The sequence below is a fragment of the Leucoraja erinacea genome, chromosome 10 (assembly GCF_028641065.1).
Source record: "Leucoraja erinacea ecotype New England chromosome 10, Leri_hhj_1, whole genome shotgun sequence".
NCBI classification, from domain to species: Eukaryota; Metazoa; Chordata; class Chondrichthyes; order Rajiformes; family Rajidae; genus Leucoraja; species Leucoraja erinaceus.
This window is the reverse complement of record NC_073386.1, coordinates 13,037,966-13,061,059: the sequence shown is the minus strand read 5'-3', so window position 1 is coordinate 13,061,059 and position 23,094 is coordinate 13,037,966. Positions and strand designations below refer to the sequence as shown.

At 44.2% G+C, this 23,094-nt stretch overlaps 2 protein-coding genes across 2 annotated transcripts in view; one reads left to right on the top strand and one right to left on the bottom strand.

Moving 5' to 3' along the window:
* Window positions 1–6,314, top strand: part of LOC129700797 (AP-1 complex subunit mu-1-like) — a 43,162-nt gene extending 36,848 nt beyond the window's left edge. Inside the window, exons 10-12 of the mRNA XM_055641497.1 lie at window positions 1,209–1,334; window positions 2,796–2,871; window positions 5,707–6,314. Of these exons, the coding sequence (XP_055497472.1) occupies window positions 1,209–1,334; window positions 2,796–2,871; window positions 5,707–5,729 (225 nt within the window). The 3' untranslated portion in view covers window positions 5,730–6,314. The remainder of the gene's footprint in view (window positions 1–1,208; window positions 1,335–2,795; window positions 2,872–5,706) is intronic.
* A 10,286-nt stretch (window positions 6,315–16,600) lies between these two features.
* LOC129700796 (transmembrane protein 125) lies at window positions 16,601–19,312 on the bottom strand. Its single transcript, XM_055641495.1, has one exon. The coding sequence runs from the start codon at window positions 17,691–17,693 to the stop codon at window positions 17,031–17,033; it is 663 nt and encodes a 220-aa protein (XP_055497470.1). The 5' UTR covers window positions 17,694–19,312; the 3' UTR covers window positions 16,601–17,030.
* Window positions 19,313–23,094: the final 3,782 nt, after the last annotated feature.

The window sequence follows — 23,094 nt, the reverse complement described above, 5'->3', positions numbered from 1 at the left end:
GCAGTGCTATGTTCTCCAATTTTGCAGGTTTGCTTTATTAAACCATTGGACCTATTCCTGCTTTTAATTTAGTTGTGTTCAGTTTACTTTAGCTGTACTGCGTGGAAACAGGCCCTTCTGCCCACTCAATCCATGGCGACCATCAATCATCTGCACACTAGTTCTATTATCCATTTTGGTGGCAAAAACGGGAAAGCAGACTATTATCTAAATGGTGGCCGATTGGGAAAGGGGGAGATGCAGCGAGACCTGGGTGTCATGGTACACCAGTCATTGAAAGTAGGCATGCAGGTGCAGCAGGCAATGAAGAAAGCGAATGGTATGTTAGCTTTCATTGCAAAAGGATTTGAGTATAGGAGCAGGGAGGTTCTACTGCAGTTGTACAGGGTCTTGGTGAGACCACACCTGGAGTATTGCATACAGTTTTGGTCTCCAAATCTGAGGAAGGACATTATTGCCATAGAGGGAGTGCAGAGAAGGTTCACCAGACTGACTCCTGGGATGTCAGGACTGTCTTATGAAGAAAGACTGGATAGACTTGATTTATACTCTCTAGAATTTAGGAGATTGAGAGGGGATCTTATAGAAACTTACAAAATTCTTAAGGGGTTGGACAGGCTAGATGCAGGAAGATTGTTCCCGATGTTGGTGAAGTCCAGGACAAGGGGTCACAGCTTAAGGATAAGGGGGAAATCCTTTAAAACCGAGATGAGAATAATTTTTTTCACACAGAGAGTCGTGAATCTCTGGAACTCTCTGCCACAGAGGGTAGTTGAGGCCAGTTCATTGGCTATATTTAAGAGGGAGTTAGATGTGGCCCTTGTGGCTAAGGGGATCAGGGGGTATGGAGAGAAGGCTGGTACGGGATACTGAGTTGGATGATCAGCCATGATCATATTGAATGGCGGTGCAGGCTCGAAGGACCTAATGGCCTACTCCTGCACCTAATTTCTATGTTTCTATGTTTCTATGTCATACACACGAGGAGCAACATAAAAGTTAATTAACCTACAAACCCACAAGTGAGAGGAAATCAGAGCGCCCAGAGAAAACCCTTGCCGACCACCACAGGGAGGACGAGCAATCTCCGCATAGACGGCACCCGAAGTCAGGATCGAATCCGGGTCTCTGGCGCTGTGATGCAGTAATCCTACCGCTGCGCCACTGTTCCGCCCTATTGTGACATTGCCTGTTTCCGTTCTTTTCAGGGTGGTAAGGAATACTTGATGCGGGCTCACTTTGGTCTCCCAAGTGTCGAGGGTGAGGAGCAGGAGGGAAGGCCACCCATCACCATCAATTTTGAAATTCCATATTTTACTGTCTCCGGAATTCAGGTCAGTTTCACTGTACCTCGCTACAGGTGACAATAAACTAAACTGAACTGGATATATTTCATTAAAGGAGGAATCGCATTATATTTTTCTTGCTTCCAACAATACAATACAATACGATTTATTTGTCACATTGCACATAAGTGCAAGTGAAATGAATATGTCAGCAGCGGTACAATTATAAAGAACACACACAAAAACACAATAAAAATTTAACATAAACATCCACCACAGCATTCATCACTGTGGTGGAAGGCACACAATTTGGCCTTCCAGGTGCTTTCCCAAGTTAATTTGAATGTTCTGTATTAGTTTCGTAATAGGGGAAGTTTACTCTGGCTGAGTTCAGCCTTCCTTGTGATCCGACCGACTCCATTACTGAGTTCTATTTCTGTACCTTTTCCAATCAACATGCCCATTGCCTCCTCCCACCCTGCCAAACTCTTGACCGTTGGGCAAGTGAAATCACTTGCCAGACAGGTGCCAGACAGGAAACATAACTTTAAAAAAAAATAATAGCCACCACATTTTCGCGACTACCAGACATGTTTATCTACCTCTCTGCTACCCCTACTTGTAATATTGGGGAATTTTACCAAAGTAAATGGGCTTGCTCCTTCCCAACCAAACAGGGCATCAGACTAATCCCTGTGTCAGGAGCCATTCAGTGCTGGTACTGTAAATAATGTCATGAGGCAGTAGGACTGGCACGTGGTACATGAGATCTGGGAGATGGCGCGATTAGTTTTCACTTGGAAAACAAGGACTCAATGGGCCAATTGACCGCCTTCCTCGATGCAATGATTTCATGAAATCAGAAATCAGTTAATGGATGTCAATTTTTTTTACTTACTTGAACACTAACGCTGACAAGATAGGACTGGCCTTCCCCAATGCTGTACTGACTTACTACAAGAAACTATGTTCACAGTCCCTACTTGCAACTGTGTCCTCGTTCTTCACGGTACACATCATCTCCATCCCAGGCAAACCTTCTTGGCTTTATGAGAAGGAACTTGAGCTTTTATTGTTTGACTGAAATAACAAAAACAAGTGTTAGAATGGTTTCTGCCCGAAACGTTGCCTATTTCCTTCGCTCCATAGATGCTGCTGCACCCGCTGAGTTTCTCCAGCTTTTTTGTGTACCAACAAAAACAAATGTTCGGATTGTTTTTTCATGATGGGGGCAATGAATTCAGCAATTGCACAATTTACATTTTTGGTCAGAGACGCAACAAACTGCAGATGCTGGAACCTTGAGTTAAAGACAAAGTGTTGGAGTAACTCAGCGGATCAGGCAGCATCTCTGGAGAACTTGGCTAGGTGACGTTTCAGGTCGGGACCCTTCTTCAGACGCTGAGCTGCCTGACCCGCTGAGTTCCTCCTGTACTTTGTATGTTTAAAATTATATGTTTGGACGATGTTTGGGAAATCACGTCACCCGTGAGTGTTTGTTTTCACTAGGTGCGCTATCTGAAAATCATTGAGAAGAGTGGTTATCAAGCTCTACCCTGGGTCCGTTACATTACTCAGAGTGGAGGTAAGCAAAATAGCATAAAAACATTGAAAATAGGTGAAGGAGTGGTCCATTCGGCCTTTGAGCCAGCACCGCCATTCAAAATGTTCATGCTGGTCATTGATTTCGTTCCTGCATTCTCCCCATAATCCCTTGATTCCGTTAGCCCTAAAACTATATCTAACTCTCTCTTGGATACATCCAGTGAATTGGCCTCCACTGCCTCCTGTGGCAGAGAATTCCACAGATTCACAACTCTCTGGGTGAAAAAGCCTACCCCTTATTTTTATATAGACAATAGACAATAGGTGCAGGAGTAAGCCATTTGGCCCTTTGAGCCATCACCGCCATTCAATGTGATCATGGCTGATCATCCACAATCAGTATCCCATTCCTGCCTTCTCCCCATATCCCCTGACTCCGCTATCTTTCAGAGCCTTATCTAGCTCTCTCTTGAAAGTATCTTGAGAACCGGCTCCCACCGCTCTCTGAGGCAGAGAATTCCACAGACCCACAACTTTCTGTGAGAAAAAGTGTTTCCTCATCTCCGTTCTAAATGGCTTACCCCTTATTCTTAAACTGTGGTTCCTGGTTCTGGACTCCCCCAACATCGGGAACATGTTTCCTGCCTCTAGCATGTCCAAACCCTTATTAATCATATGTTTCAATAAGAACCCCTCTCAGTATAGAAGCCCAGCTATACAGAGCATAGAAGCCCAGACGCTCCGTTCTCTCAGCATATGACAGTTCCGCCATCCCGGGAATTAACCATGTGAACCTACGCTGCACTCCCTCAATAGCAAGAATGTCCTTCCTCAAATTTGGAGACCAAAACTGCACACAATACTTCAAGTGTTGTCTCACTAGGGCCCTGTACAACTGCAGAAGGATCTCCTTGCTCTTATGCTCAACTCCTCTTGTTATGAAGGCCAACGTGCCATTTGCTTTCTTCACTGTCTGCTGTACCTGCATGCTTACTTTGATTGACTGATGAATAAGGACCCCCAGATCCCGTTATACTTCCCCTTTTCCCAACTTGACACCATTTAGATGTTTTTGCTACCAAAGTGGAAAACCTCACATTTATCCACATTAAACTGCATCTGCCATGCATCTGCCCACTCCCCCAACCTGTCCAAGTCACCCTGCATCCTCATAGCATCCTCCTCACAGTTCACACTGCCACCCAGCTTTGTGTCACCTGCAAATTTGCTAATGTTACTTTGAATCCCTTCATCTAAATCATTGATGTATATTGTAAATAGCTGCGGTCCCAGCACCGAGCCTTGCGGTAACCCACTAGTCACTGCTGGTCCCAGCACTGAGCCTTGCGGTACCCCACCAGTCACTGCCTGCCATTCTGAAAGGGACCCATTATCTCTACTCTTGATTACTTTTCTGCCAACCAATTTTCTATCCATGTCAGCACTCTACCCCTAATTTTGTCCACTAATCTCCTATGTGGGACCTTATCAAATGCTTTCTGAAAGTCCAGGCACACTAGCTCTCTCTTGTCAATTTTCCTAGTTACATCCTCAATAAATTCCAGAACTTTAGTCAAGCATGATTTCCCCTTCGTAAATCCATGCTGACTCGGACCGATCCTGTTACTGCTATCCAAATGTGCGACAATTTCATCTTTTATAATTGACTCCAGCATCTTCCCCACCACCGATGTCAGGCTAACTGGTCTATAATTCCCTGTTTTCTGTCTCCCGCCTTTCTTGAAAAGTAGGATAACATTAGCTACCCTCCAATCCACAGGAACTGATCCTGAATCTATAGAACATTGGAAAATGGTCACCAATGCATCCACGATTGCTAGAGCCACTTCCTTAAGTACCCTGGGATGCAGACCATCGGGCCCTGGGGATTTATCAGCCTTCAGTCCCATCAGTCTATCCAACACCATTTCCTGCCCAATGTGGATTTCCTTCAGTTCCTCCGTCACCCCCGGTTCTGGGCTCCCCCAACATCTGAATTGTTTTTCCTGCATCTAGACTGCACAATCCCTTAAGAATTTTATATGTTTCTATAAGATAACCTCTCATCCTTCTAAATTCCAGTGAATATAAGCCCTGTCGATCCATTCTTTGCAAAACGCAGAAGACCAAAAGTTGTATTCTATGCCATTAAATAATATGATTCTTAGAATCAATAAGCATTATTACTATTCCCTTGCTCAGATTTAGCTTACGTCCTTTTTTCATGGCTGAATGATGATTTTCCCGGATTATATTTAGCAGAATCCATCAAATTTATCACCACATTTGTAGAGGCTCCAGGACAATGCTGGAGAACTGGCATTTCCCTGTATATTTTTTTCCAAACTTAAAATGTACAATCACACAATCCTTTTTTAATGGCCATATACCAGTGGGACAATTATGATAGTAATGAACTATCCAAATGGAAGCAATTTTGGAAGCTGCCAATTTTTAGTGTAAAACACATCAGAGACTACCCTTGTACACATGCATGGCTCTGACCAAGATCAAACTAAACACTCTGATGAATGTGTGTATGGTTAAACAACCTGAGTGCTGGTTACTTAGCAACTCTGCGAGTAAGTAGGAAGCATTAGATTACAGAGAGAGATCATATCCGCTCAAACTTGAAACAAATTTGTACCTAGATAGCGTAAAAAGAAAAATATGCAGCTGAAAATGAAGAGGAAATGGTGAGAGTAATAACAACCCAATTGATTGATCTGAAGGGGAGATGTTGATAAAACATTTAGGTTTTTATGTAAGTACACATATCTAGAAGAGAATGGTTTGAGTTTGCTTTAATTAACCATTTCATTGTGACGTAGTTTAACTTGTTCCTGTCGTTTAGTATCTCGGTGTTGTTTTACAGATTATCAACTGCGCACCAATTAATAGGGACGCTGCGATCCAGTGGAATTCCTGAGTTGGAAGGACACGATTTGTGATCAGTAAAGAAGGGGAAAATGACCAAAATCCCAATCCACAAGACTTCAGGATCACGGATTATGGGTGTTACATAGCGGATAGTGTTCGAACAGAGCTCCGACCAACCAGATAGGAAAATGTGACTCCTACTGACGTAGCATTTCTTTGTAGCCTCTGAATGAGTGTTAGGTTTCTACCTTCATTTCTGTTCCTTCCTGGTTTAGCTGCTCTCTGGATACGGTCGGCTGAAGGCCATGTCCTGGGTAATTGCTGATCTCTGTTCAGCTTTCTGACATACTTCAAATGTTCTGACACGTTCAAACATTATCAACACACTAACACAAAGGGAAGAATGTTAACATTGGCGTGAGAAGCGCCCTGGAGGGGCAATGAAGGATTCTGTTTCCTTTTCCTGGATCAGGTAGAATAATGGGCACTTTCCCGAACTAGAACAGGTGGGCTGGACCATTGGTTCTGGAGACGCTGGTTCAAATTCCACCATGGCAACCGGGGAATTTAACTTCAAGTAATTAAATAAATCTGGAATAAAAATCTGGTTACAGTGATCACTACTGGATTTTGGCAAAAAAAAAAAAACCTAGTTGTCTAATAAGACAATGCAAATAGTTTCTGATTGCTTTAGCAGTGAGCTATCACTAGGAAGATGGGATGTATGGCTGCCTTCTGTTTTGTAGGTCTAACAGCATAACTTTGATAAGTGCCAGTTTTCACAGTCAGGTTTAATGGTTGGAGAAAATATCATGGGAGAAAATCTGGAACTTGGAGTTTGAACAACATCAACTGGAGTTACTATTGCAGTAATGCCTGGGTGCCCAGTAACCAAGGAACCTTCTACACATTGCGATAAGTGGAGTGTAGAGTAGAGGCTGATTACATTGTTCTAGTTCTCTGAAGGGCATGATAACCTGATATGAGAGGGACTTGGGACCCTTCCTCCCCATTGCATGATATTGTGTATGAGCTGCCTGCTAGGTTTCCCAAAGCACCCAGCAGTTTTTAGTGCAAAGCCATCGTTCTATTATAGTTGGCTGAAGTAGTTCTGAAGCTGGCCTGGAAGGGTTGCATCGAAGGCTGCAGATTCCTGGTTTTAAATCGAACATCTCATTAGACACAAAACTGCCTTATTGACCCACTGAAGCCAGAAGGAAGGAGCAAAACACAAACTGCTGGGGAAACCCAGCAGCCCAAGCCGCATCTGTGGTGACAAAGGGGTAGTTGTCATTTGGGGTCAAGGCCAAAAGTCAACAGCCAAAGTCTATTGTCATTGAAGGCTGTAGTTTGTATGTTAGTGACAATTCCGCCACCCAAATCTTTACCAACGTCCATGAGCAGCAGCCAGAAATATGTGTAGGAAGGAACTGCAGATGCTGGTTTAAATCGAAGATAGACACAAAATGCTGGACTAACTCAGCAGGACCGGCAGCATCTCTGGAGAGAAGGAATGGGCGACGTTTCGGGTCGAGACCCTTCTTCCGACTGATGTCAGGGGAGTGCGCATTACATAGATAAGGAAGTGTATAGATAAGGAAAAGTAAGGTGTGAAAACAGGACAAAGGGAATGGAGACCAAGGAAAATGTAGAATAGATCATTGTTAGTTGGGAGAAGGTAACAACAAAGCAAACAGAGATAAAATGAAGTCTGAGACGGAGAGACTGGTCGGAGAACTAGGAAGGGGGGAGGGATGCAGAGGGAGGGAAAGCAAAGGCTACTTGAAGTTAGAGAAGTCAATGTTCATACCGCTGGGGTATAAGCAGCCCAGGCGAAATATGAGGTGCTGTTCCTCCAGTTTGCGCTAGCCCCAGGCAACCAATAGGACATCTATTGTTATAGGATGGAGTATAAACCCAGATTTTAGATAAGGCTCTCACACACAGCAGAGGATGATAGACTACTTATAATCACATATTTAGATTGGAATTGAATTCTGCCAACAACTCCTGATTATTGAGTTGATCCATTCTTTACCTCAACCCGGTGAAAAGATTTTGTGTTGTATTTTGTTTTCCTTCTGCTTTCCCAGATTAGTGTTGAGAAGTGAGGTTGAATTTCGTCGCTGCTGTTTACTTCGCCTTGACCATGGATTTCCAGTTGTATTTTGCTCTGATGTACATTACGGTGCTTCTTTGGTTCAGTCTCCTCTGACAGGGTTCTAGACCAGGGGGTATAAATGTGACTCCTTAAATAAATTATTTGAAGGATCCACAACAGCAGTGCACATTCTGAATTAGCATGTAGCAACTAGAAAAATATATTCAAGGTGATATCAGGTACAGAAAATAGAAAGGCAGAATACTGTTAAATAGTGAGAGATTGAAGTTGTGTTCATGTTTACAGGGATCTGGTGTCCTTGGGCACACAGTAAAAGTTAACATGCAGGTTTAGACAGTAATTAGGAAGGCAAATGACCTTCATTGCAAGACGATTTGGGATTAATGGTATGGATGCTTCATTCTCATTACATCTAAATTCTGAAGAAGGTCCCCACCAGAATCGTCACCCATCCATGTTCTCAAGTTCAAGTTCAAATGAGTTTATTGTCATGTGTCCCTGATAGGACAATGAAATTCTTGCTTTGTCTCCAGGGATGCTGCCTGACACTTACTCCAGCACTTTGTGTCCACATCTAATGTCTCGTCTCCCAACCAAAGGAGATCACCTTGCTACTGAGAGAGAGAGGTGGAGATTCAACAGCTTTATTCTTGGCTTGGCATTAGTTAGCCAGTAGGTATGCAAAGTGCTGGAGAAACTAAGCAGCTCTGGCAGCATCTCTGGAATACATGGATAGGTGATGTTTTGGTTCAAGACTCTTCTCCAGTCTGAAGAAGAGTCTCAACTCAAAATGTCAGTATGAAGAAGGATCTCAATGTTAAACGCCACCAATCCATGTTCTCCAGAGATGCTGCTTGACCTGCTGCATCAAGTTCAAGGTTCAAGGCAGACACTTTGGATCCTTATGTATATTGACCAGCATTTGCAGTTCATTGTTTCTGCATTACTGAGCCAGTTCTCTACTGAATTTAGAAGGATAAAAGGTGATCTCATGAAATGCATTCGTATTGTGTTTGACATCTTAATTGTGCAGTTTGATGTTTCTTTGGATGCCCAGAATGCGGGCCCATGGTATAAGTGATCAGTCATTCAGAGCAATCATGTGAAGACTAGTCCTGATGCAGGGTCTCAACCCGCAATGCTAAAATGCTTCTGCCACCACGGATGCTGTCTGACCCACTGATTTCCTCCTGCAACTTGCTCATCACTCCAGATTCCACCATCTGCAGTTTCTTGTGTCTCCAGTCATGTGAAGAAATGTCTTCACCAGAAGGCAGTGAATCTTTAGAGTTCTCTACCCAAGAAGGTGCTGACGTTCTGTCACCGAGTATCTTCAAGGCAGACGTCAACACATGTTTAGATATCAAAAGAATCAAAGGAAATGAGGGGAATACAGGAGGGTGGCGCTGAGGTACAACATCAGCCCGGATCTTGTAGCTGAGCGGAGTGAGCAACTGTGGGCACCATATCTGAGGAAGCATGTGCTAGCTCTGGGGAGGAGGTTTACAAGATTGATCCCAGGAATGAGTAGGTTGACCTTTGATGAGCGTTTTTCAACATTGGGCCTGTACTCGCTGGAGTTAAGAAGAATGAGGGGGACCTCAATGAAACATACAGAATAGTGAAAGGCTTGGATAGAGTGGATGTGGAGAGGATGTTTCCACTAGTGGGGGAGCCTAGGACTAGAGGTCAGAATTAAAGGACGTTCTTTTAGGAAGGAGATAAGGAGAAAGGTCAGAGGGTTGTGAATCTGTGGAATTCTTTGCCACCGAAGGCTGTGGAGGCCAAGTCAGTGGATATTTTTAAGGCAGAGATAGATTCTTGATTAGTACAGGTGTCGGAGGTTATGGGGGGAAGGCGGGAGAATGGGGTTAGGAGGGAGAGATAGATCAGCCATGATTGAATGAAGGAGTAGACTTGATGGGCCAAATGGCCCAATATTCCTATTCCTTATGACCATATTAGCGATTAAGGACTTAGTGGCCCATACCTGAATCGGCTTTGGTTATTGTTATCTTCACAGTCTGAGGGCATAAGACTCTTTCAGTTCCAGGGAGGTTTTGTAGAAGCATCGGTTGAGCTAATAGTCGATTTGAGCCAGAATGGACAAGCCATTGTCTTAAGGATAAAGGGGAAATCCTTTAAAAACCGAGATGAGAAGAACTTTTTTTCACACAGGGTGGTGATTCTCTGGAACTCTCTGCCAGAGGGGGAAGTAGAGGTCAGTTATTTGGCTATATTAAGGAGGGAGTTAGATGTGACCCTTGGGGCTAAGGGGATCAGGGGGTATGGAGAGAGGGCAGGTACGGGATACTGAGTTGGATGATCAGCCATGATCATATTGAATGGCGGTGCAGGCTCGAAGGGCCGAATGGCCTACTCCTGCACCTAATTTCTATGTTTCTATGTTTCTAAGCCATAATATTTCCGAGTAGGTTTAGTGAGCATCCATTGCCTAATGCATGGCGTTCAATGATTTTCAATTAACACGTCAAGCGCTATAAGATTGTTGTGCATTTCAATGAGATCACCTTTTATTGGTTTCAATTCAGTAATACACCCACTCAGTAACGGCAGGTCATGAATCAAACTGGTGAAACGTTGCTGCTCTCCATCAGTTGCAACTTTATCCTTTGGTGGGGAAATGAGGCGTGAGATGTGATTTTACTGGGGCACAATGTAATTACAGTGGGACATCCCTAACCTTCTACCCAAATCCTCTTGCAGTCAAAGTCAACGTATCATTTACTTCCCTAATTACTGGCTGAACCTACACGTGGACTTTTAACGCGTGAGTCTCTGATTGAGACACTGGGAAAGGGAAGACTCTGAAAACGCAGGGCTACTTTGCATAATGGGGGCAGGTGGACCCATTGGAACTTGCTGTCTAATCATTTGTTAATAAAGCCGAGTGCTGTAACCTTAATGAGCAAAATCTGGTCTGCCGTGCTCAGAACAAGATTGGCTGTTTCATGTTTAACAGTTATAAAATGATTGGAGGTAGGGTAATATGCCAGTTTGACGGGGTGGATTAGGTTAGTTTAGAGATACAGCTGGGAAACAAGTCCTTTGGCCCACCCAGTCCGCACCGACCAGCGATCCCCGCACATTAACACTATCCCACACACAATAGGGGCAATTTAACTTTATACCAAACCAATTAACCTACAAACCTGTGCGTCTTTGGGGTGTGGGAGGAAACCGAAGATTGTGGAGAAAACCCACGCAGGTCACGGGGAGAACGTACAAACTCTGTACAGGCAGCACCTGTAGTTGGGATCAAACCCGGGTCTCTGGCGCTGTGAGGCAGTGGCTCTACCAGTTGCGCCACTGGGCTAGAATAGTTCTATGTTGGAAGTGTTGCAATGAAATCTCCAGACATATAGTCATGGTTTGTGCAATATTCCACCACACCCTTCCAGAAGAATTTCCTGCATTCATTACATGTTGAAATTTACAATAGACTACATTTTGGGGTGGCACGGCAGGGGTTGAGTTGCTGCCTTACGGCACCAGAGACCCGGGTTCGATCCTGACTACGGGTGCTGTCTATGGAGTGTGTTAGTTTTCCCTGTGACCTGCATGTGTTTTCTCAGGGTGCTCCGATTCCCCCCACACGCCAAAGATGTACACTTTGTAGATTAATTTACTTAGGTAAAAATGGAAACTGTCCTTAGTGTGTGTGTAGGATAGTGTTAGTGTGTGGGGATCGCTGGTCGGCGCGGACTCGGTGGGCCAAAGGGCCTGTTCCCGCGCTGTATCTCTGAACTAAACTAAACAAGTTTTAAAGGACAGTGAAAATGTATATGTGTTATTCCCACTGAGAAATATACCCAACTCCTAGCAGCAAACAGAAGCATTTGTTCACACAGGGGTAGTGTCCATGGTACGTGTCACTGGGTACAGAAATTGGGGGGTTTTGGCTTCTGGTTTCGAATGATATTGAATCGTTACTCCTTAATTGAAGGTTTCTATTCCATGAAACTATTTTGAGCCATTTTGACCCATATAGTGTTCTGGCTGATACTTATCTCTAAACCAACATTATAAAACAGATTGAAGACACAAAGTGCGGGAGTGACTCAGCGGAACAGGCAGCATCTTTGGAGAACATGGATGGGTGACATTTTGGGTTGGGACCCTTTCTTTAATCAGAACCATCTGCCTATCAAAATACAACCTCAACTGTATCCACCTATCACTCACCAGGCTTTGGCCTGGCCCTCTCTTCCAACTTTCTCCCCCCCCCCCCCCCCCAACCCTCACCACCGCCATCAGTCTGAAAGAGGGTCCTGATCTGAAGCATCACCTATCCATGTTCTCCAGGGCTGTTTGCCTGACCTGCTGAGTCATGGGCCTGTCCCACTTACGCAACTTTTTCCGGTGACTGCCGGCACCCGTCATAGGTCGTTGCAGGTCGCCGAAAATGTTCAACATCATGAAAGTCCAGCGGCGACCAGAACAAGGAATGACCACTCACGACCATACGGGCTTCACACCGCCACATGTCGCCGGGGGTGTCACCTGTACGGTTGTGAGTAGCCTCCTCAGTCCCCAAAGAGTCGTAGCATCTTTCTGGTTGCCACTGGTTTTTCAACACGGTGAAAATTTTCGACGACCTGCAATGACCTATGACAGGTATATACAGTCGCCGAAAAAGTTGCGTAAGTGGGACAGGCCCATTAGTCCAGCACTTTGTGCCTTCTTTTGTAAACGAGCCCCATGCACTTCCTTGTTTCCACTTCTTGTAAAGCAGATGAATCTGACTGTTAGCGCATTGCTGTTTGTGGATGCTCTTGTTCAAGTTGGCAGCTGTGTTTCCCACCCTGCAGCTGTGATACACTTCCAAAGTAGGTTTTGAAGGGCTTTGGGTTGATCGAAGCTACAAAATGTGCATTGGAAGTGCAGGGGAGCTGAATTCAAAGGCTGAGTACCTGGTACTTGGAAGCCTTCTGGCACCTAGTGTAGGAGAGGGAGCTGAGATACCTGCTCTTAACAATTAATACAAAGAGGCCCCCCTGGAGATTGAAGCTGTTGACATGCTTGGGCAGAGCTCAGTTATTGCTGCACCTGAATGTCAGCCAGAAACGGGGCAGTGAGTATATTACAGATTACACTACCTTGCTCTGCAACAACATAGAGCACGGTGGCCTAAAGCCAGGCCATTCGGCCCAACTGCTTCATGCTGGGGTTCCTGCTCCATGCGAACTTCCTCCCTTATCTTTCTTACATCATAGTGTCAGCTAGCGATGGCATGTTTTCTTTATCATTGTTACTTTTTGGCATATCTTTCATTCATTGTTCTTTATCTCTCTACATCATTGTCTATATCTCTCGTTTCCCGTATCCCTAACCAGCCTGAAGAAAGGTCTCGACCCAAAACGTCACCCATTCCGTCTCTCCAGAGATGCTGCCTGGCCCGCTGAGTTACTCCAGTCTTCGGTTTAAACCAGCACTTGCAGTTCCTTCATACCCACTCATAGTGTCATAGATCCATACAGCACAGAAACAGGCCCCTCGCCCCAGCTTGCCAATGCTGACCAAGCTGCCCCATCTACACCAGTCCCACCTGCCCGCGTTTGGCCCATATCCATTACCTATCCGTGTACCTGTCCAAATGTCTTTTAAATGTTGGTATAGTTTCTGCTTCAACTCACTCCCTACAACCATCACTCTGTGTGTGAAAAATCCGCCCCTCCGATTTGTGTTAAATCTTTCTACTTTCACCTTATAGCACGTCTTTTATATTTTACCCTTAAGAATAAATCCAATTTCTCAATATATGAATCATTTTAATTCGCCACAACAGCAAGTTCCCCATTCTTGCCCGTGTCTGAATAAGAGGAAATGACACAAAGTGCTGGAGTAACTCAGCAGGCCAGGCAGCATCTGTGGAGAACATCGATAGCTGATGTTTTGGTTCGGGACCCTTCTTCAGAAGAACTGAAGCTTCTTCGGACCCGAAACCTCACCTATCCATGATCTCCGGAGATGCTGCCTGACCCAGTGTCTCCTGCACTTTGTGTCTTTGTTTGTAAACCAGCAGTTGCAGTTCCATGTTTCTGAATAAGATGGCCATTCCTCAACCTCACGAGATAAATTTGTGACTTGCATCTCCTCACAAATGGCATTAACCTTTTGTATGTTCGTCCATCACATTATTTCCTCGTGTAAATGATCTTTGTTAATTCTTCTTGTTTCTGGAGAAAAAACACTTTGCCAGGGGAATGACGTGGCAAGTAGGCCCCAAAATCTTTCAGCCATAAACCACAGGCTCCAAGATGGCAAATGCACAGCCCCAGAACTGTGCGGAGAGGGGTTAAATCAGATCACCTCAAGGACACCAGATCCCTGATATTTTTCTAAAACCACTAGGTTTCCAGTCATCTTCAATGTTTTACAGTAGAAGACCAACTGCTCTTAAAGTATTCTTATAATACAGGTATTCTTATAATTTAATTCTTAAATATTCTATAAATGAAACAAATAAAATAATCCTACAAAATGTGTTTTCATGTTTTCCTTCCAATGGACACATGGTCTCCTTTGCACTTGTAAAGGGCCTGTCCCACCTTCACGACCTAATTCACCACCTTTTTTACTCGTGGACATTTTTCACCATGTTGAAAAAACGCCCCGACCAGCTTGATGCCACGAGTACCTACGCCTAGCATCACGACCTACCTACGACTTACCAACGACATCCCACGACCTTGTGACGACCATGCAGTGAGAATGCGTCAAGGGCTAACTCGGCAGAGGTCGTGAATTAGGTCGTGAAAGTGGGACAGGCCCATTACTCATTCAGTCTGCACCATCAATGCTTGACACACATAACAAGGAAGACGATTCTAAATGGTCAATGTCCATGTATGATAACATAGGAATGTGGCAGCAGAGTGATTGCCTTTCCAGTCCTCCATGAATATTTTGGGCATCACAGGAACTGAAGATTAAACTCCAATGTATTATTGTGAGTGACCTAGAAGGATGGACATGAACACCTTAAGCACCTTCACTTTTCTTGAAAATATTACAGGTACTATAACAATATTTTAAAGTCATTGTTCATGTACATGGGTAGGAAAAGTTGAGAGGGATAGGGACCTAATGCAGGCAGGTGGGGCATCTTGGTCGGCATGGAGAGATTGGGCTGAAGAATTTCTTTAGTCAGAGGGTAGTTAATCTCTGCAAGTCATTGCCACAGAGGGCTGTGGAGGCTAAGTCAGTGCATAACTTTAAGGCAACGATAGACAAATTCTTGATTAGAATGGGTGTCAAGGGTTATGGGCAGTAGGTGGGAAAATTTGATTAGGAGGCAGAGATCAGCCATGATTGAATGAAGGTGTAGACTTGATGGGCTGAATGGCCTAATTCTACTCCTATAACTTGTGACGGTGTTAACTGTTTCCCTGCTGGTTGACTATGACACTACCAGCAGGTAGCAAAAGAAAAAGCAAACTTGCATGACACATTCAGTGATGTTTCCATGCACACTTCATTGGCAACCTATGTCCCCTGGTTCTCGATTCCCCTCCTCTGGGCAAGAGACTCTGTGTGTTTACCCGATCTATTCCTCTCATTGTCTGACATTGATAATACTGCCTTTGATCGATAGAGGAAAGGGGTATTTGAAAATTAAGAAATAATCTTTCTCCTTGGGCAGGACATAGCTTTAAAGTAAAAATGGCAATGTATAAAGGAAGTATTTTACACAAAGGGCGGTGGAGCGTGGAACTACGAGTGAAGTTCAAGCGAAGGCGTACGCCATCAAGACGCTGCGCACGCCCGTCGAGGCGCTGCGTATGCCGTCAAGACGCTGCGGGCCGGCAGGCCGTTGCCGTGCGGAATTTTTGGACAGTGTCAGTTTTTCGGAGCCCCGCGTGATGTCGGGACCAGCTCCGCACAACTCCATACGGCTCCGGCGATCGAAGTGGGACCGGCCCCGTGAGGCCCTAGGGCTCAAGCGACCACATTAGGTCGCGCTTGCTGCATGCAGTCACATGCTCGTGGGACAGGCCCTTTAGGCAGCAACTCTACTGCTGTGTCACCATGCCGCCTTGATGTCAAGTAATTGCTCCAAGCTCGCCAAATGATGAAATAATTAAAACAGTAAAAATAATAACCTACAACCAATACACTTTTTCTACCTCCCCCTCCCCCCCAGATCCGCACCTATTTGGCCCCTTCCACCTCCGTCTCCACATATCCCTTCCTCTGGCTTCACACTTCACACCTATTCTATCTTTACGTCATGCCTTTTATCTTTTAATCTCTGGCCATCTGCCGCCCCTCACCTGTATCCACCTATCACCCGCCATGCTTTGTCCAGGCCGTCCTCAATTCCAGCTTTCTACACCCACATCATAGCAAAACAATCAGTCTGAAGGAGGGTCACAACCTGAAACATCACCTATCCATGTTCTCCAGAGATGCTGCCTGACTCGCCGAGTTAATCCAGCATCTTTTGTCCTTTTTGTAAACCAGCATCGTCAGTCCCTTGTATCTCCATAATGAGAACATCCATTTTAAACAAAGAATGTGTAATAGAAATGCCTCAACAACAAATTACCAAAGTATTGAAACCATTACCACCCCAGGAAGATATTTTTTACTAATAAACAGCCGGAAATGTACTTATTCAAACAGTAAGTGCTGCAACAGTTAAAAAAAAAAAGGCATTAAGTAAGAGAGATGATAATGGATCAGGCAGATTAAATAACAAAGGTGTACCAGTAACGAGATGAATAGAAAACAATTCCACTCTTAAATATTTAACATTTATTTGCATTTATTATTAGCAGTCACACAGCACCTTTTGTTAGTGACTTGGCTGAGGCATAGCATGTTTGTGTTTGACATTAATTCTGTTTAGTCCTCTGAACTTCTGCATCCCAAAGCGCTTTTTTGTGAGTGTCATTTTGTGACAGCTACAATTGTAAGACTCTAGTCATTTGTGATCATCAACAGATAAATAGTTTCATCAGCAAATCTCAAATCTCAAATCTCTTCTCGTAGTCAATGCCCAGCAAGTCTCCACCAAAATTCAAGATTACTCAAACAAATTGATCTCGACTGGCATGAATTGGTCTTGTTACAAAAGCTTATTCGTGGCGTTACTTGTTCAATATTCACCATAAAAATGAGGCACATTAGTCCAGTCATTCAACTGTTTGAACAGTCAGTCAGTGCCCATTTCAGATCAAGTTGGCTGCACTTGATGAGACTTCCCTTTGCCTCCCCTGTGCAGTGCTTGTAGATATTACATAGATGCTCAGCTCTCCCCCACCTGAAGCCCCGGGTACTATATGGGGACAAAATTTGAAGATGACGCTGTAGACTAAGAGGACAAGGAGGATAATGGAGCCGGCCAATGTAATGGCAACACCGGCGATGAACATGTCGCTCCAGGACCTCGGTGAGAGGCGAGGGTCGGAATTCGCCAGGATTATCAGCACGTAGCCACAAATAAGTATGACAGACCCAGCAATCAAAATAAGCAAATAATCAATGAGCCCTCCACTCCTTAGCTTGTTGATCTGGGTCCGGTTCCTCATGCAGTTCATATCCTGGATGGCGGAGCTCAGTAACTGTTTTAGGAGGATGCCCAAAGCCAGGAGACACATAACAGTCCCGACTCCCAGCCGCCACTCGCTCGATTTACTAGTCGCCGTGGACAATAACACGATTCCCCCCAACCCGGTCCCCAGAATGAGCACCACCGCCACCGAGTAACACAGGATCGAACGTTTGAGATCTTGGAACCACCACAGTTCCACCTGATCCTCCAAGATGCTCTGCTGGATCCGTAGAGGGTTTGCAGGGGAACGGCCGGGTGTGATCTCCGATAGCTCCGGCATCTGGAGATGTTTGCCCAGCCTTCACCAAAGGGGAAATAAATATTAAAGCCAGCCTGCAAAATATACAAGATGCCGGGAAAAATAACAAACAGTAAATCTCAAACGAATCTCAGTCTGAAGAAGGGTCTTGACCCGAAGCGTCACCTATTCCTTCTCTCCAGAGCTGCTGCCCGGCCCGCTGAGTTACTCCAGCATTGTGTGTCTCTCTTCGGTATAAACCAGCATCTGCAGTTCCTTCCTACACACTTAGAAATTGAATGGTTGTTTGGTAGAAATCGTCCATGTTAATCGACCAGATTCATAGGGTTAGAACTTGGAGAGAACTTGTTCAGTAACTGAGATGCGCATGAGATCAGAGAGTAGCAACTTCATGAGTTAGAAAGTAGCATCCACTTCACACCAGACCCGATTCTTCATTTCAATTTACTGCAGATATTTAAAATTCAATGTTTTGCCTTCAGTATCATCCATTCGTATTTTTTTCATTCAGGTTACCTGGAAGATTATTAATATCACAGGTAAGGCAGTCTCAGATGCATGCTCCACTTTGTATATGCTTTGAGTGCTAGGGATACTCCTTAATGAGAGTGCAATAAGACGCAATCGTTCACACTGTCCACAATTCCGAGCCCATCCTATGAAATCACCCAATATCTTTAAGCACAACTCCGAGCCTAATTCTCTTCCTTACTTGTTCCAGCAATGACGATGCTTATGTCCCATCTCCCAGGCTGGCGTTGAGGAAACTTGAAATGATCTCACAAGACAAGATATTGTGGAGTTCCCCAGTCGTCGGCCGAGGCAGCTTTTCTTAACGCTGGCCTTCAAATCAGTGCTATCCCTCCATGTTGAATCTCTCCAGCAATTCGCTCCTCATTAATAATGTGCTTCACCCAGCGGTGCAATCTCACACGGTGGTTTTCTCAAGACAAAGTTTATATCTAATGTAGATGCGACCTGTTATGAAGCAGCCCCAAAAAACAAATTCGGTCAAGATAGACTTCATGAAATACTGCAATTGCAACGAGTTTTTGCAGCTTTATCAGCTGAACCTGTAAATAGTTCAACGTCTCTAGGCTTTGCTCAGGATGGTTTCGCTGGAATCACACAGGCTCCGGATGGATGTTCTTTCGACGATTTCACCCTGATCTATTCCAGCCCTCTCGCTGGCTAAGGTGTTCAGTTTCCAGATCGTTTACAGACCGTCTTGAAGCAGGTAATTAATCAGTGCAGTTTCCACGCCGGTGAGGACGATGATGTGTTGCACCAGGCAGCCTTCCCGGAGAATAAAGTAAATACATTGTCCGTTTGCCTTTCTGCAGTTTGGCAGATGTTTCCAGAATCTTGTGGGTGTTGCCTGTCCTCGCTGTTTTCCACTCACTTTCAGGTAAATCTCCTGTGAGCGAAGTCTGACTCCGCCTGGCTCCACCCCAACTCCCACCAAGGCTCAGCTTGGCAGCATCTATTTATTTTTTTCAGTCGTTCCTTTGACAAGCATTTTGTTTCATGTTCAAATGACCCAGTTATGCTGAGATAGCTTTAGAATCAGGGTTGTTTGTGTGTGGCTGACCGCCCCCAAACTGCTTTGCTCAACTCCTTGGTGAATTTATAAACCAGTTGCAATTCTCATGGAGTTTACCTGTAACTAGTCAACCAATTAATTCCACCCGAGGTGAATTTCAAGAAGCACAATAACATTTGTACATTTACCACACAAATGATTAATTTGCGGAGGAGATATTGAGTCAAATAGCTTTAGCATTTTAAATATGAGTATGCAGGAATAACCATCAATGTTAAACAAATTGTTATTTAATCTCAGGTAGAATTTCTGAAAGGGCACAGAGTTTTATGTTAACATGTTTTATATTATCTGCACTTTCATACTAAAATATCTAAAGAGAATTTTGACAACCCCTGACTGGATCTCTCTCTCCCACACACACACACAGACACATCATTTGTTTTCCTGCTGCCATTAGCTTGAATTGCTTCATGCATTATACTTTATTTCTGATCACTGGTGAGTGAGTGCAATCTTTGTTCAACCAACAGAACCTTTCTGTCGTCCTTGTGCAGCTGGGAATGGTGGGAAAGTTGCTACAAAGTGGTGTGTCTGTGGAGCTTAAGTGCCAGCTGGTACCATCCCTCCATAGGTAACACGTCCTCTTGTATTATAAATAATGGAGCCCGCTGGGGGTGTGACTATTGTCCTCGTCTGAATGCCTGGACAAGTGATGTCATGATTCAGGGCTGTGATCAGTGTAACACAGCTGGTACAGTAAGCGATATTGTTAGAGGTTTTCTGATCATAGAATGCCAATCTCTTATTTATTTCTTGCTTTCAATAGGCAACAGATTGCTACTAACGTTTTGTGCGTTGAATCAAGCAATCAGGGAACATCGAAGGAAACTATTTGGCACACTCACATTAGTGTTTAGTGATGATTTAAGTCAAGTTGCCCAGAAAAATGACTCCCCTTAAAGCACCCGTTATCTCGTACCCTTTTGAAAGTTACGAATGGGTCTGTTCCTTGCAACCATTCAGGCAGAACCTTCTAGATCACAACATCATTGTTCATGTTAGAGACACAAAATGCTGGAGTAACTCAGCGGGACAGGCAACATCTCTGGAGAGAAAGAATGGGTGACGTTTCGGTTCGAGACCATTCTTCAGAAATGTCACCCATTCCTTCTCTCCAGAGATGCTGCCTGTACCGCTGAGTTACTCCAGCACTTTGTGTCTACCTTCGATTTAAACCATCATCTGCAGTTCTTTCCTACACATGGAGTCATGCGTACCATACATGAAAATTTGACCCCAATTAAGAAGGGTCTGGACCCAAAACGTCATCCATTCCTTCGCTCCAGAGATGCTGTCTGTCCCGCTGAGTTGCTCCAGCTTTTTGTGCCTATCTCCAGTTTAAACCAGCATCTGCTGTTCCTTCCTACACATTGTTCGTGTCATGATGTCTCCCCAAATCGCCACCTGATTATTTGGTCTTTTCTCTCTCAGATGTTCCGAGACTTTAGAAACCATTGTATGAATGGGAATCTTTCTTTTGTTAACTCTATTGACGTCTGATTTCCAATTAGACATTAGTCAACATAATTAAGGACTACTCTGGACATTTTCTGTTCACACCCTCTCCCGGTGAGCGGAAGATACAAAAGTTTGAAAGCTAGTGCCACCAGAGTCAGGAACAAGCTTTCTCTCCGCTACTATCATTCTATTGAAAGGATCTTACATGAGCTACCATCGATTACATATACACTTCACACTGCCTCGCAAAAGCAGCCAATATAATCAAAGATTATACCCACCCTGGTCATTCCTTCTTCTCCCTGCTCCCATCGGGCAAAATGTACAGGTGTTTGAAGCAAGCACTACCAAATTCGGGAACAGCTTCTTCCCCTGTGTAATCAGGCTTCTGAACAGTCCTTCCATAAGCTAAGGCTACTGTCCGATTTACCTCTACCCGAATGGCGACATTGGACTTTGTCTATGACACTGTTGCATTACAATGCTGAGAACTATATTCAGCACTCTGTATATTCCCCTTTGCTCTACCTTATAACCATATAACCATATAACAATTACAGCACGGAAACAAGCCATCTCGACCCTTCTAGTCCATGCCGAACACGTATTCTCCCCTAGTCCCATACACCTGCGTTCAGACGATAGCCCTCCATACCTTTCCCGTCCATATAACTATCCAATAACTGATTGTACTTAGGTTTGACATGATTGTATTTACAGTATGTATGATATTATCTGATCTGATATGATAGCAGGAAAATCAAAGCTTTTCACTGTATGACAATAATAAACCCAAACCTAGATTGAAGGTGGAGTTCCTATCTCCTAATCTACCTCAATGCAGCCCTTGCAGTTTTTTTATCTGCACTCTCTCTGTAACTGATACACAATATTCTACACTCTGGTTATTTATCCCTTTGCACTACCTCTTATTCCTGTGTATGGTTTAATTGTACTTGTGTATGGTATGCTCCGACTGGATAGCACACAAAACAAATATTTTTTGAATCTTGGTACATGTGACAATAATAATCAACCAAACTAAACCAACATGTACTGGTAGCAGCAACAGTTCCTCTTAATTTGTTTTATCAGAAGCTTTAATGATTTGTAACATCTCTTTGAAATCATCTCTTAACTATGTTTGGTTTAAGGAAAGGTCCCTGCTACACCAATGCCTCTATAAACACAACACCCCTGTTACCATCCTGATAAATCTCTCTTGCATTCTCTCCAAAGTTTAGTTTAGTTTAGTTTAGTTTAGAGATACAGCGCAGAAACAGGCCCACCGAGTCCACGCCGACCTGTGATCACCCCGTACACTCACACCATCTTACACCCTAGGTAAATTTACAATCTTTACCGAACCCATCTAACCTACCTGTACGTCCTTGAAGTGTGGGATGAAACTGGAGCACCTGGGGTAAAGCCATGTGGTCACAGGGAGAATGTATAATAACTACATACAAACAGCACCCATAGTCAGGATTGAACCTAGATTTCGGGCGCTGTAAGGCAGATACTTAATTGCTAAGTCACCGTGCTGCCCTATATTCTTATGCCCCATGGTGGGATTCACGACAGTCCGAGGCGGCTTCCAACTCCATCGATGGAAGGCCGCAGAGCCCGGAGAATGTGATCCGAAAATTAATCACATCTCTGGGAATTTATATTCTTCTCAAAAGGAGAGGCGAGAATTAGCACCAGTTTTCAATTCGAGCTAATCATTTATAAAGCTTCTTATATCTTTCTTGGTAGTATTATCTCTCTCTCTCTGTAAATCCAGGGATTCTAAATGCTTTTTTTAGATTAGCTTCCCAACTTGTCCAGCCTCCTTAAAAAATACGAATGAATATCCCAGGTCACTGTTCTTATACTCTTTAATATTGTAGTAATTAACATGTTATCTCTTCATAAGTCAGCAAAGTGAAATATGACAGCTTAGTGTTCAGCTATCAATATTGATGCTCATGTAAGGAATCAGAATCAGAATCAGAATCAGACTTTATTCGCCAAGTATGTTTTGCAACATATGAGGAATTTCATTGGCCAGGTCAGTCATACAATTAAAAGTAACGGATCACTTCAAAAACACATTTTAACATGAACATCCATCACAGTGACTCCTACACATTCCTCACTGTGATGGAAGGCGAAATATTCAAGTCCTTCCCTTAGTTCTTCCTCGGTCGTGGGCCTCGAGCCCCCGTTGACGGGACGATCTTGACTCCCGTAGTCGGTGGCGTTCGGGCCCTCCGTGTCGAGCTGACCTGCTCCTGCATCGGGGGGGATGTCAGCTCCCCCGTGCTGGACGATCGAACCTCGTGTCGGGGCTGGTGAACCTTCCGCGACACTGAA